The sequence below is a fragment of the Rana temporaria genome, chromosome 5, assembly GCF_905171775.1.
Source record: "Rana temporaria chromosome 5, aRanTem1.1, whole genome shotgun sequence".
Classification (NCBI taxonomy): Eukaryota; Metazoa; Chordata; class Amphibia; order Anura; family Ranidae; genus Rana; species Rana temporaria.
In genome coordinates this window covers 258,224,869-258,240,671 of record NC_053493.1, presented here as the reverse complement: position 1 = coordinate 258,240,671, position 15,803 = coordinate 258,224,869, and the positions used below count along the sequence as shown (strand labels likewise).

Below are 15,803 nucleotides of genomic sequence, written 5' to 3'. Positions count from 1 at the left end.
GCTTTATAAATACTTCAATAGCCATTGGGGGGATAAAAAGCTTTCGCTTTTTTTTTTTCCCTCATCTTTTTACATTTCTAAAATGTCTGCCGGACAGCAGCAATTCTAAAAAGTGGTGTCCACTTGCTGTTCTCTGCTCTACATAGACAGCAAGACTGATGCATTTCATTAAGTTTACAACCCAAAGTGTTCTGTGTGGTCTAGATTATTTTCTGGTGAGTGGTATTATCTGCCAACGTACAGTTTGGATACCAGATTAAGATGCTACACATGGTACAGTACACTCTCCATAGATCGTCTAATACCTCCTTCTCTAAACTAATCTCAGGAAGTGTTGCTTTCTGAAAACTTTACTGCCTTAAAGTGGTAGTAAACTGCCAATGGTGGGGAAAATAAACATTCCCTGCAAGGCAATGTCATAATGAACTAGTATGCCTTGCATACTAGCACATTATGAGAAACGTGCCTTTAAAACTAAGCACTCCAGCACCGTGCTGTCAACATGAAAGGGATTCCGTCTTCCGTGTTTGTGGCCTCTGGTTATGTGAGTGGCCAGAGGTGCGATGACGTCACTCATGTGCACTCTCGTTATTAACTGCTGATCCTTCAGAGCGCATGAGTCGGTGATGTCAACGGCTGCATGCACTCTAGAAGATATTCAAACGGTGCATGTTTAGGAGATATTCTCAGTACCTATATGTAAGCCTTATAGACTTTGCTGTAAGTATAAGTGGTGTAACGGTTTACTACCACTGTAAGGGGCAACACTTTTCATTTTCTTACTGTTGGTTATGTCAGTTGAGAAATAACTTTTTTTTTCTCTTATCAGGTTTTGGAAAGTCCTCCTTTTCTTCAGAATCTACATTTCCACCTGTTAAATTTGGACTGCCTCCAAGTGACACTGGAGACCAGAAATCAAGTTCCTCCACAGACTCCTCAAGTACGAATAAAGTTAGCTTTTCGTTCACATTTGGTCAAAGTTCTAAGACATTAGATGAGAAAAAAGACAAGGATTACTCTTTTGCAACAAGCACTGGCACTAGCAACACTGTTTCCCCACCTTTTAAGTTTGGCTTTGCTGGTTCTGCTCCTGCAGAGAAGGATAGTGGTGTTAAATTGACAACGGACTTTCAATTTGGAACTAATCCTTCCAAACCTGAGAGCTCTAGTAATGCTAATTTAGTTGGTCTATCTGCTAAGGAAAAATCTGTCATCGCACCATTTGTTTTAAAGGAGCCAGAAGATAAAAAAACAGAGGCTCCTTTAGCAGGTGGTTTCACATTTGGTAAACTAGACCAGAAGGAATCGTCTTCATCTTTTGTTTTCGGGAAAAACGGAGAGAAAACTGAATCTACCCCCGCTGCAACCTCATTTGGTTCCAAAAGTGATGGAGAACAGTCAAAGACATTTTTGTTTGGTAAACCCGAGGCAGGCAAGGCTGATACTTCAACGCTCGGTTCATTTGCATTTGGTGCGCCAAACCCCATGGAAAAGAAGGAAGCAGATCAGCCAGCAAAACCAGCCTTTGCATTTGGTGCTTCTGCTACAGGTAGGAGATCGTTTTTGGTCGTACTGTTCACCTGGGCTCTAAGCATTGATGCAGCTAATAGTATCAGTATATTTATTTATTTTTTATTGTGTGTCATATTCCCCCACAGGGTTATTACCAAGTACTAACTCAGAAAAGTAGGAAATAAAAGGCCATTTAATACATTTTTTAGTAGGTATTTGTACTTACCAGGTCTAGCATGTGAAGATACTAGTCATAGCAATTTACATGTTACTTATTGCCATAAGGCAAATGATCAACCCACAATAGGACCCTATGTTACCATTGTGATGGTCACGCAACACTAGCATAGGGGGTGTGTGTTACCAGAAGGATATAGTAATGTCAGAAATGGCATCTAGGGCCTGTCATAACCTCTCAAATTGGTTCCCTATTGCAGAAACCCAAGACCTGTGAAGCTTTCTCAAGTCCAGTTTCCCTTTTGTGAAAGAAACAAAAAATAAATAAATTTGCAAGTCCATCTCAGAAACCTTTTCATTTAGGGAAAAATTGGGGGCAGTGTTTGACCCTGGGTGATTTTCCTTTCACAAAGTGTAATACGATATTGGTCCTAACAACAATCTTTGAAGAATCATTTGTCAGGCATTTTCTGCAACTCTGTACAGACTATAAAGATACAGAGATTTAAAAGAAAACTTATCACCCCTGAGAAGGAAAATGCAGGAAGGTTGTACAAACTGTTTTCTGATGGGTGTTGACTTTTTTTTTTGGCATCTACAGTGTTTTTTTGGGCATGAACATCTTTGTTCCACAAATGCACAATTATGTAGGCAAAAGTGTTACTTTAGCCAGGGTGAAATGTACAGTGCTGTATATGATACACATAAAGATAGTGCTTTAGATTATTGAAGCACTCTCCAAAAGAGGAAGACCCACATACAAGTGAGGTCACTTCCTCCAAGGATCTGTATTTGGAAAGAAATGGTGCTTATTGTAATTCCCCCTGAGACCAGAAGACCCAATTTGCACCGTTTTGTAAAATAAGGAAGTGATTTTTACCAGCGCGTGTCTTGTGTAGTGCCCACACAGAGTGGGAATAGTTGGCTGGCACTTATCTGTTGTGCCTACAGCGGAGGACAGTACCCTGGAGCTGAGAGGCGCAAAGCTTCTGTTGACCTTTAGCTGGCCATAAACTGTATGAATTTTAGCCAGTTTCTGATGAACTAACCAAAATGTTCTTAGTGGGTGGCCCTGTAAGCCCCCTGCGTTCAGACAGCCTTTGTTTTGAAAAATCGGTGCCAGCTGTCAGAATAAAATGCAAGCCTTCAATAATATAAAGCTGGCCATATACTTAACTGTACTATTAGGTCCCGTCCCCCCCTATTATATCCAATAGTACAGTATTGTGCCAGCTTTATAGTAAAGGTCTGTATAAATTGCCATAATTATGTTTTGTTAGTAATGTAATCTCTCATTTTGAGATTTGTAAGTAAATAGATTTTTTTTCTGCCCAACATGCCAGATTTCTTCACGGACCTGATTTATATTATAAGTGATGTCCTAAGGCAGCAGAACCTACCATACGCTAATAGCCATGATATGTTTGTATCTTTGAAAAATAGTGCTACAAAAATTGCGTTTTATGGTGTGTGTTTGTGGGATTGTTTATTACAGCTTTTTTTTTTTTTTTTCTGCACAGAAACAGGTTCTTCAAAGCCAGTGTTTGGCTTTCAAGGGAGTGGATCCTCGAGTGCCACTCAATCTAGTAGTATTGGAAGTTCCAGCAGTGTATTTGGCAGTGTTCCTCAGACAAGTTCTAGTAATGTATTTGGCAGTGCTGTACAGTCCAACACAGCTACTTCAGCTGGTGTTACTACCCCTGCACCTTCTAGTACTGTGTTAAGCAGTGCAACTTCATTGACCGCACCTACTGGTTCTAACAATATGTTTGGTGGGGCCCTGTCTTCGAACACTCCTGCAGGTTCTAGCAATATATTTGGAAGTGCTCCAGCTACAGGGACTCCAACCAGTTCCAGCATTGTTTTTGGCAACGTGGCCTCTGTGAATACATCAAGTGCTAGCAATGTGTTTGGAAGTGCAGCTCCCACAAGCACTTCGGCAAGTTCCAATACTTTATTTGGCAATTCAAGTGCATCTACCAACCCCTCCAGTGTACCCTTTGTGTTTGGGCAGACTACTACTACAGCAGGTGGCTCTGTGTTCGGCAGTGGCAATGAATCCAAGTCAACGTTTGTTTTCGCTGGCCAAGAGAGTAAACCAGCAGAAACGCCTGCAAGTACAGCTCCAGCTGCTGTTACTCCTTTTATGTTTGGTGCAAGTGCTCCAGCACCAGCTGCTACTGGCTTTACCTTTGGCGGGACAAATACCTCCAATTCAACAGGTAAAACGGCCTTTTCAGGTTTATTTTTGTTTTGCATATTAAAGTGATTGTAAGGACAGAATGTATTTTATCTTAAAGTGGAAGTCCATGCAAAAACTAAAATCCCTGCATCTATAGCCACCAGCATTTGAACACACATCTCTCTAGCCCTGTAAAGAAAATACGAGTATACATACCTTTTTCAAAGCTGCTCTGACCTGATTCGACCAGATCCCATGCTGAGCTGTCAGCCGTGGCTTCGCTGTGGAGACAGGTGCAGAGGACACAGACAAAGGAAGTCCCATAGTAAATCTATGGATGATGTCACTTCCCATTCATTTCATAGCCGTTGTTGGCTGTGCCCTTTGCAGAGCTTCCGCTGCTCGAGATCGGGTTAATGGTATGTATACCTATTTTTTCTTTACAGCGCTAAATAGGTTAGCTTTAGATCGGTGGTGTCTAGATGCAGGGATTTTAGTTTTTGCATCGACTAAAAAGCCGCATGTGCAGCCGCCCCCCTAATACTTACTCTGAGCTCCCTCTAGCTCTGACAATGTAGGAATGTCTTGGTGTCAGGGACTCCTCATTGGCTAAGACAGCAGCTTGGCACCATTGGCTCCTGCTGCTGTCAGTCGATCAGCCAATGAGAATTAGAAAGGGGATGGGTGGGACCACAGCTCGGTTTCCGAATAGACATGGGGAGTTGTGACTGCTCGGGAGCCCCCTTAGCAAGCTGCTTGCTGTGGGGGCACCCAACGGGAGGGAGGGGCCAGTAGAGCCAAATAAGAACCCGAGAAGAGGAGATCCAGGCTGCTCTGTGCAAAACCACTGCCCTGAGCAGGCAAGTATGACATGTTTTTTATAAAAAAAAATAGACTTTACAATCACTTTAACATTGCTGCATCAGTGTAAATGTATGGGGTACTGTTTTATGTAGCTGAAGTTGTGGGATTCAAGCAAAGAGGTAATCTCTTCAGTTGTTCATTGGTAATATTAGGCATCTGAAAATTTTAAGATCTTCAAGATTAAGACACCGGATACGTCAGCTGTGCTGCTCCAGGTTGCTAATTCTAGCACCCGGGGTTTGTCGAACCCTGCAATACACGCTTGTGAACCATCCCTGTGTTCTATAATGGTAACAGGATCCTGGGCTTCCCACGCAGTATCACCGGAATGAAAAGCCTCCATAGTGTGATATCGCTTTAAACTTTTTATTAAACAATCAAGGCTTTTTATTCCCGAGACACTGATCAAAGCACAGGATCTTGTTACCCTTATGGAATCCAGGGGTGGTTCACAAGCGTGTATTGATTGAGCGTAATTGCCAAGACACGCTCCAAGGTGATCATTTAATACCTAGGGGGTCACTGGAATAAGAGCACCAATGCATGATCTACAACACTTATCAATCATTTCCAGACGCATGGATTTATAAGCAAGTCCGCAGTGCCATTACTGGATACCATATGCACTTTTTTAAAAAGGACTGTCAGCATTGTTTAATAAAGACTTGTTTTTGTACAATAGCAATTTTTGCCGTTTAAAGTGGGACTAGTGGTGTTCCCTATATACCACAGGACACTTCTATCTGTGTTACAAAGCACTTGGATGCACATGAGCACTTTATTAAAGCGGGGGTTCACCCAAAAAAAATGTTTTTAACATTACATTCAGCCGAGTTGTCATAATGACAATCGGCTGTTTTTGTTTAATTTTATCCCTGTACATACCGTATTTTTACCGCTGCTTCCGGGTATGTCTTCTGCGGGACTGGGCGTTCCTAATTGATTGACAGGCTTCCGACCGTCGCATACTGCGCGTCACGAGTTGCCGAAAGAAGCCGAACGTCGGTGCACAGGCGCCGCATAGAGCCGCACCGACGTTCGGCTTCTTTCGGCAACTCATGACGTGCTGTATGCGACGGTCGGAAGCCTGTCAATCAATTAGAAACGCCCAGTCCCGCAGAAGACCTACCCGGAAGCGGCGGTGAAAATACGGTATGTACGGGGATATAATAAAAAAAAAAACTGCCGATTGTCATTTAAAGGAACAGGATGATTTTTTTTTTTTTTTTTGGGGGTGGTTAAACATTTTAAGTGGTGCAGGACTTCCTTCTTGCCCAAGATAGTTTCTGCCATTCACCTCAATTGCAACATTGTTCTTGGGTGCTCAGATAAGTATTGGGGAGGCTGCTACACACAGGAGCCTTTTTATCTTGATGCATAAAGATTCAAATCCTTTTGCCTTTACAACTCCTTTAAGCCGATCTATTGATTGTACAACCAGCCTGTTTCCAAATGATCATTGCCACCGGCCATAGTTGGCAACGCTCATCAGATTACAATACCACAGGAAGGTTTGAGTGTGTGGACGAGGGAATCGGCTCATTTTTTCATTCAACCTATTGGCTGAACGAAAAATGAATTGTGTATGGCCAGCTTGAGCCACTGTTTCATTTAGAAAGATGGATTACATTTCTGTAGTTCTGGATAGACCCTGTAAGGTTCCACCACTAAGCATTCCTACATCTATAGTTGGCTCAGGCAGACCATTGTCTATGCTTATGGTATCAAAGATCAAGTTCATCCCCTGCCTGTCAAGAATCTCTACTGGATCAGAGTGCCTCTTGGGTTTTTTAATATCAAACAACTGTTTCCCAGATTTGGTAGATTGCCATGTTCTTGTGTTCACATGTAATCTCAATTCTCCCCGGTGGATGTTTGAGTCTCGCCATAAATGCACTTTTCGGTATATGTTTTTGAAAATGTCACCTTGCTGCTCAGTATTGTAATTGTTTTTTAAATGTTTAGTCATTGTGCACTGTGAGATTGCCAAATCCTGAATCCATTTCTGTACTTCCTTTTCAGGTACCAGCTCAACTCCATTTGTCTTTGGAGCAGGTCAACCAGCCCCACCTGCATCTGGCCTTGCTGCTACCAGTTCTGTACCAACATTTGGGAAAACTGTTGCCCAGACTAATGCCCCAGCTTTTGGTGTACCTGTGTCTGGTTCATTGTTTCCTTCTGGTTCTCAGACTGTCCCAAGTTTTGGATCGTTGACCAGCAATGTACAGTCCCCAGCTTTTGGACAGCAAAGCGCTCAGCCTAATTTTGGATCCTCTGCAGCTCCCCCTCCTGGTATGTATTAAAACTGCAGGTTTTACTCTGAGCTTTCTTTCTCAGTATTGCAGATCTTTTAACTAAAAAATCCTGTAGCACTTTAATTCCTTAAGACTGTATATCATTTTGAGTTCATAGAGCGTAAGAATGAAACACCGATTTTTTTTAATTTGGAAGAATATTTGAAGTGATTGTAAAGTTAGAAGGTTTTTATCTTGGCAAGAGGGGAGAGAAGCGCCAGGCATGTTCCAAGTACAGATTAGATTCGTTCAGTGACCATAAAATGGATTGCACTCATAGTGCTTAGTGGATGCAGGCTTGCCAAGTCCAGTGAGACCAGAAAACCACTGGGTGACCCTTGGATGATGTGCTGCAAGCGGCATGAACAGCGGGGAGCAGGATCCACAGATGGATGCCAACTCAGTGACTCGGCGTGTAGGTTATCTGTGACTGTAGACCGGCGAGCCAGCTTCCACTGTAATCAGCCAATCGCAATATAATCAAACCGTTCCTGGGTTCCTAGCCCTTACTTGAAGCAGCCTCGCCACCAGCTGCAGCAACATAATATAGACTCATTTAAGGGGTTCACCCCCAAAACTTCACTTTGTAACAGTCTTTGTTTCTCAAATTTTCATTTTTTTTTTTTTTTTATCATAAGTGTTTGGTGTACTCTCGGGTTCCTTTTAGTGAGCTTTTAAGTTTTTTTCCTTTTTTCATCTTCATGCATTCTATCATTTCTCAGCACTTCTAATACTTACCCGAACCCCATCGATTTCCACAAGTCTCAGACTCGCCCTCCTGATTGGCTGAGACACAGCAGCGGTGCCATTGGATACCGCTGCTGTCAGTCAGTTAATCATAGGAGAGAGGGCCGGGGTTCAGTGTCTGAATGGACACAGGGAGCTTTGACTTGGCTTGATTGCTCCCCATAGGGGCACTCGACAGGAGGGGGGGAGGGGTCAGGAGCAAAGGGCTGCTCTGTGCAAATCAACTGCAACAGAGAAGGTGAGTACAACAGGTTTGTTTTTATAGAAAAAAAACTTTACAATCACTTTAACGATGACCCACTTTCTGAAAAACGGCATAGAGGAGCAGGATTTTAAATATAACCCTCAGCAGACCAAGCACTTGTAAACGTACACAAAAATATAATCATCCAAATCCTTGTCACAGCATTTAAAAGGTAGAGGTAAGAGGCGACACCTTGTGTGTGCGTGTATATATATCAGTGTGTGTGTGTGTGTGTGTGTGTGTGTGTGTGTGTGTTGGATATATCTATCTATGTAATATATTCTATATCACAGCCTGATCTATTCAGCTGCCAACATTTTGAAACACTTGCTTTCCTATGTTCCTGTACAACATAGTTCTAACTTGCCTTTTTGTTTCAGGTGGTGCCTTTCCATTTGGAGGTTCAAACTTTAACTTTGGTGGTGCAAGCTCAACAGGAGTATTTACTTTTGGTTCAAATTCTGTTGCTAACCCAGCACAGCCTGCAAATACTGGATTTCCATTTAATCAGACACCATCATTTAATCAGACTCCATCGTTTAATTTGGGGTAAGCATAATTTTCTCAAAAACAATATATTCCCTGTTTGCAATTCATATTCCTTAATCTTCAGGTTCTGCTCAAAACTATTCCTCGTTTGTTGTTGTAAGGAGTCTAACTGTTGTGTTATAACTGCTGACTACAGGAGGATTTGGCACTTCATGCGATTTGACTACTTGGCATGGTCATGGGACCATACCCAGACTCTGACTAGTAGAAAATGCAGGGCCAGACTGTAATGTTTCTGGGTCCTGCTAAGGGGTCTCCACTTGGATTGTAGTACAACACATGGAGTTAGCTGCAGTATTCTTTACAGGTCCAGGGCTATGGTCTACATGGTGCAGAGTACTGTCCTTGAAGACCTTTGTGGTTTTATGCCTATCTTAGAAGGTGAACCCAGTGTGTGTAATCCCCCTGCTAATTCTGTCTATTAAATTGTCATGAGTGCAGGGCATTGTTACTCAAAATCAGACAATGTCCACAGTAGTTGTCTGAGGCTAGCAAGGCCGCAGGTAGATGACCAATATGGGGAATGCTTGTGGCCTCTGTGATCCATCAGTAATTTGGGCCATAAAGTCTTGCATGACTGTAGGAAAAACCTTTGCCAAAAAGGAAGAGTAGCTGGCCACACCTGATGGAGCTAGGGGGAAAACTCCAAATACGGGAGAGATCCTGGGATCAGAGGGCAGCCTAATATTAGGCTGCAGATATCTCCCACATTATTGAACACTGTGATAGCAGCACTTGGGCCATTAGAGTGTGAGCCGAGGGCACCCGTTGCAGCAAGACAATTATCAGATGTGTGACCACATGGTGGTTGGGCTCATGTTGCAAGGCAAAAAAAAAACAAACGGCTAGTAGCAGGTTTGAGTTAAATAGTTGGAGGTGACCACAGTCACTGTAGGCAGTCAGCAATAAGATCAAACGCAATAACTTTACTGTAGGGTGGGAGAAGACTTTGCTTTTTATTGCTGACACCATAAGTGATGTCCCCTTGCGTCTGATAATTTTGCAGTGTTTATCTTGAGTAGGGTTGCACCAATACTGGCATCAGTGCCGATTCTATGCATTTTGCATGAGTATTGGTACTCGTGCAAATGTTCCGATACCTGGAACCAGTGTTAATTTAGTCAACATAATTCAAATTGGTTTTAGTCTGAGGACTAAATTGCAGTTTTAGTTCCATTTTAGGCATCTGAAATTGTTTTAACATAAAAGTGGTTTCAGCTGCGGGAAAGGTGCCCCACCCTCCTGCCGCTTATCGGAGTTGTCGGTAGCGATGGAAACTATGCTCCTATGCCCTTGGAGGACCGGAGTGATGTCAAAGGCCACTTCTCGTCTTAAAGGGACAAATTAAAAAAAAAAAAAAAAAATTCTAAAAGTAAATGTGAGATCTGAGGTCTTTTTGACCTCGGATCTCACATTGGATGCTTTTTTCCTATTATAAGAAATGTTTGCATCCCTTGTAATAGATATGAAAGTGATCAATTTTTTTTTTCCCCTTAGAGACAGTTTAAAAGTAAAACATATAAAGTCAAATAAATTATATAGAGATAGATATAATTTCTATCTCTATCTCTCGGGGCTCGACAAACCCCAGGCGCCAGGTCACATTGGCAATTAGAATTGTTGACCTGGCTCCTGGGCTCTACTGCGGGAGGTGTACGCAGACTAAGATGCCGCATCACCCAGAAATTGAGGCCGCAGCTTTGCAGCCTTTTGGAGCGAGATTGGGCAACTGGCACCCTCTTGTGGTGGCCGTGACAAGCAGTCACTCAGGGCACAAAGTGTTTCCCGTGCCTGTTCTCACTGCCCACCCATCTCCTTCCCAAGAGAAGTTGTGGGCTTCATCTGGCGCCCTTTGCTTAATAGTGAGTAGACGGGTAGTATGGGGCAGCTAGTTGGAACTGCCTCTGTTCCATTTACACCCCACAAAGATGGAAACATAATTTTTTTTTATTTTTTTTCCATTTTCATAAAAAAAAAAAAGTAACTCTCCCCCTGCCATGCCACAGCCAAAGGCCCCTTCCACACAGGACTACCATTCATCCTGTTTTTGGCCTACGGGATCGGGTGATGTCAGGTGTTGGCCGCTCCATAGAGGAGACAGAAGGGTCCGATTAGGTCCACCTGAAAAAAACTTGACAGGTGGAACTGATCGGATCGCCTGTGTGGAAGGGGCCTTTGGTTGTGTGGCTGTGGCATGGCAGGGGGAGGAATAAAAATAAAGAATGTATTTCAATGGAAAAATAAAAATAAAGTTTCGATCCTGTCCGCCAAAAAAACGGATGGTAGTCCCATTTTCCATCCGTCTGGTGGAGAAGATGGAAACTGACAGGTGGTTGGTTTCTAGCAGATTGCCCCATAGAGGAGAGCAGGCTGTGCCCGTGTTGGCTCTGCACAGCGGAGCGGAAAGGACCGTTCATCCACCTGCTCAGCGGGGATTATCAGAGATCCCCCACTGAGCAAGCAGATTCTGCTTAGTGGAGGCACCCATGTAAAAAAGGACCTATGGTGGCATAAGTTGCTGGATCTCCTATCGCCCCCACCTTGCTGCACTGTCCCTCCCTAGTGAGCTGCTGCCCATCACATCAAGCCAAGTACACACGGGCTGAATGTCGGGCAACATCGATCGGCTGCCATTTGGCCTTGTGTATGGCAGCAGGTTCGAAAGAAGCCAACTGTTAGGCTGGCTTCTGTCAGATGGGCATGCTTGAAAATCGGCAGCCAAAAGACTGGCTCCTCGATGCCATCATTGGAGCGAGGGCAATAATTCTAGCCCAAGACCTCCGCTGTAACTCTAAACTGGTAACCTGTTGAAATTTTTAAACATCGCCTTTTGGAGATTTTTTAGAGCGGGGGTTCACCCTAAAAAAAAAAAATTTCTTGGTCTGCCATGCCATCCAGCATACTAGCGCCAGCTACAGTATGCCTTTATTTTTTTATTTTTTTGCGCTGTACTTAGTTTAATCCTTTAGTTTAGTTTCAGACTCCGGCGGGGAAATAGGCGTTCCTATGAAGAGGGGAACATGATTGACGGCCGGCTATGGTGCGTGACGCGTTCCGAAAATAGCCGAAATAGGATTCGGATCTATACGGCGCCTGCACTGTCAGCTCCTAGTCTGTGCGCCGTATAGCGCCGTGAAGAGCCGAGTCCTACTCCGGCTATTTTCGGAAACGCGTGACACGCCATAGCCGGCCGTCAATCATGTTCCCCTCTTCATAGGAACGCCTACTTGTCTAAAAGTAAACTAAAGGATTAAACTGTAAGTACAGCGCAAAAAAATAAAAAATAAAGGCACACTGTAGCTGACGCTAGTATGCTGGATGGCATGGTACATAGTTGTTTTTTAGGATGAACCTCGGCTTTAAGTACCAGTTTTTCACCGTTTCACGAGTGTGCACAATTTTGAAGCATGACACGTTGGCTATCAATTTGCTCAACATAACATTAGAGAGAAAATCTTGGATAACATTATGGTTCTTGTTTTTTAATAGTGTTTTTTTTCCTCATAAAAATTGTGTTAAAAGCGATGCGCAAATACTGTTATATAAAGTACTGCAACGACTGCCATTTTAGTCTCCAGAGTCTGCGCTAAAATAAATAGCGAGAGAGAGAGAGAGCTCTAATATCTCCTATATATCATTTTTTTAATGTTTTGGGGGTTCTAAGTAATTTTGGGGCAAAAAATACAGCTTTTAACTTGTCAAAAAATGTCAAATAGGCTCGGTCCAGGAGTGGTTAAGCATTTCTCAACAATTTCCTATACTGCTGAAGGGAAACATCAAATATTTAAAGCATTGCGGTATGAACATGCACTACAGAACAGTGTTCATTTTTTACATCAAATTTCAATTTTGTTTTAGTCTTGACTAAATGGCATTTTAGTTTTAGTCGTATTTTAGTAGACTAAAATAGTTTTGATTTAGCCTACGAAAATGATTTAGTCGACTAAATTAACGCTGCCTGAAACTGATACTTTACCCCCCTTTCACACTGGATACGTTTTTCAGGCGCTTTTTGCGCTAAAAATAGCACCTGTAAAAGCTCCTGGAAAAAGCCTCAGCTGCAATCCCAGTGTGACATCCGAGTGCTTTCACACTGGGGCGCCGTGCTGGCAGGGCGTCAACCCTTTTTCGCCCGCTAACCGGGCTGTATAAGGTATTTACCAGCAGTAAACAAATGTTTTACTATCCAAAGTTAAAACAAGTGCAGAAGATTTAATGGAAAGTTGAAAAAATTACTGAAGGTCCACTTTAAGACCCCTTTCACACTAAAGCGTTTTTACAGCGTTTTAGCTTTAAATAGCGCTATTAAAACGCTCTCCATGCATCTCAATGGACCCTTTCACACGGAGTACTGTAAGCAGCATCTTTGGAGCAGCTTTTGGGTGCTGGAAAAAAAAAAAGCTCCAAAAACGCCCCTCTCCATTGAAATGAAATGAAAGCGCTGTAAAAACGCCTTGCCCTTTCACACTGAGGCACTGCAAAAACACCCTAAAACGTTGGTCTTGGCGGTGCTTTACCAGCACATTGGGATTGCAGATGAGGCTTTGCTCAGATAACGCCCCAGTGTGAAAGGGGCCTAACAACCGATTACTTATTCAGTGGGGGTTCCCCTGCTGAAGTATAAATTAAGGCCCAGGAATTGGAGCTGTTAAGACAAAAAAGCAGCCGGGGCAATGTTTATCAACAACGTTGCTCAGCCGCTGAAACAAATAAAAAAGAAACATTGATCTGTAAATGAATAAACGGATAGATAAAAAGAAACAAAGGGATGAACTTCGATCTGCAGATTAAGCCATTTTAAAGCAACCTGTCACATTTTTTTTTTTTTTTCCTGTTTAACCCCCTATTAACCCTTAGTCTACTCTAAACCAGCCTTATTAACTCCTTATTCTACATTTGATTATCACCATCTTACTGTTTTTTTTTTTTGTTTTTTTTTACTTCTATTTTATAAACTATTAAATAATTAAAACTTTTTTTTTTGTTTGCTTTGGTCATATTTTTTAATCTTTAACATATTTTATATATATATATATATATATATATATATATATATATATATATATATATATATATATATATATATATATATATATATATATATATATATATATATATATATATATATATATATATATATATATATATATATATATATATATATATATATAAATATATATATATATAAATATATATATATATAAATATATATATATATATAAGTAATTATATATATAAATATGTATGTATATAAATATATATATATATAAATATATATATATATAAATATATATATATATATATAAATATATATATATATATATAAATATATATATATATATATAAATATATATATATATATATATAAATATATATATATATATATATAAATATATATATATATATATAAATATATATATATATATATAAATATATATATATATATATAAATATATATATATATATATATAAATATATATATATATATATAAATATATATATATATATATAAATATATATATATATATATAAATATATATATATATATATATATATAAATATATATATATATATATATATAAATATATATATATATATATATATATAAATATATATATATATAAATATATATATATATAAATATATATATATATATAGTGTGTTTAATTTGTAAATTGTCAATGCTTTGTACCATTGCTGACGGCTAAGGTATAAACAAAGTTGCGTCCGGTATCGGCGAGTACTGAGAAAAAGTATCCATATTCGTTATGAATTTTTATTTTTATATTAGTGCATCCCTACTCTAGAGGTATGTCACCTTATATTTTTCTCTTCACAGGAGTAATGGGAAGACGACACCCCAAATTGCTAATCGGAAAATTAGGACTGCTAGACGAAGAAAAAATTGATGCATCTGAGTCATCAATCTCTTCCGAGAAATGGTGTCCTGCTTTGTGCAAATACTGGAGTGTACCTCATGCTGTGTTTAGTTGAAGTCAGATCTGTCCAAGGACATTTTGAGCTGAAAGTCCCATCCACCCCTTTCTCTTCTCCCAATAAAAAAAATAAAAAACACATTTGGTGATGGGAAATTATTACACAAAAATATCCAAATCTGTCATCTTTAAAGTACCTGACTTGGCATGGTCTGGCTGTACAAGCAAATATAGAGCGCACAGCGAATGGCTTTTGTATAATAAGTACCTTTTTTCATCTGCACCACTATTTTACTGACGCTTTGAAATTGTAATTATATGGGAGGAATTGCGGTATGTATAGTGTAGAGGATGATGAGCGATTTCTATGCCTCGTTGTGCTGGTGTATGTGTGATTTTGAGTGTGTTGTGCACCAAATCCTTTCTGATAGCGAAAGATTGAGTCAAGAATGGTCCTTTTTTCTCTAGACTTGTTAGATATGTAGTTCTAAGATTATGCATTTCTCTTCTTTTTCTATTCTACTTCATGTTCGCCTTTATTTTTCCTTTATGATATTCATGTAAATATAATTTGGTTTCTGCATACTTTTCAACATAACCTAAATCTGTGAACTTGAACTTTTAATTTTGTGTTGCAGCAATTTTTTTTTTTTTTTGTTTAGATATGTCTCAAATTTTATTGTATGTAAATCTCATTATTCAAAGTTGCCTAATTCCATTCAAATAGTCTTTAAAGAAAATTGGAAGTTCTTTAAGGTATTAGGTTATTGGCTTTTCTGATCCATTTTTGTTTGGACCAAAAACCAGTATTGTACAAAGTATTAAGTATATATTTTTATATTTACACAAATGGACTGTGGTGACTTTGGATAATTAGTAAGTTTAATATTAAAGCCATGTTTATTACAGTATAACAGTTTAACATGTAAAACCATTGGATAAATGCCATCAATAAAATGATAAAATACAACTTGTTTTAACTCTACCAATGTTTATGTTGTGCACATCTTTATTTTGAATTATTTCAACATATACCATAAAGCAATTTCTCATTCATTGAAGGACACAGCCCAGCAATCTTGATTGCAGGATTATACACCATCAGGCAGGCCTCCACAAAATCCGGGCGCCAGGTCGCAATTGTGACCTGGCGCAGTTTAGGGCTGCAGAAGGCCTCAATTGCCGGCGCAGGCGGGCCGGTAATTGAGGCCGCGGCTTTGCGACCTTCACAAATGGAAGCGGAGGCCTGCAGAAGGCTGCAAAGCCGCAGCCTCAATTACCGACCGGTAATTGAGGCC

The 15,803-nt window shown here is 40.3% G+C and overlaps 1 protein-coding gene across 2 annotated transcripts in view; it reads left to right on the top strand.

The window, feature by feature from the left end:
* Positions 1-15,479, top strand: part of NUP153 (nucleoporin 153) — a 133,365-nt gene extending 117,886 nt beyond the window's left edge. For both annotated transcript variants that reach the window (XM_040353767.1, XM_040353766.1), the window contains 5 exons: positions 830-1,549; positions 3,210-3,911; positions 6,758-7,027; positions 8,401-8,569; positions 14,409-15,479. In XM_040353767.1, the coding sequence (XP_040209701.1) occupies positions 830-1,549; positions 3,210-3,911; positions 6,758-7,027; positions 8,401-8,569; positions 14,409-14,478 (1,931 nt within the window). In that variant the 3' untranslated portion in view covers positions 14,479-15,479. The remainder of the gene's footprint in view (positions 1-829; positions 1,550-3,209; positions 3,912-6,757; positions 7,028-8,400; positions 8,570-14,408) is intronic.
* The last annotated feature ends 324 nt before the right edge of the window (positions 15,480-15,803 follow it).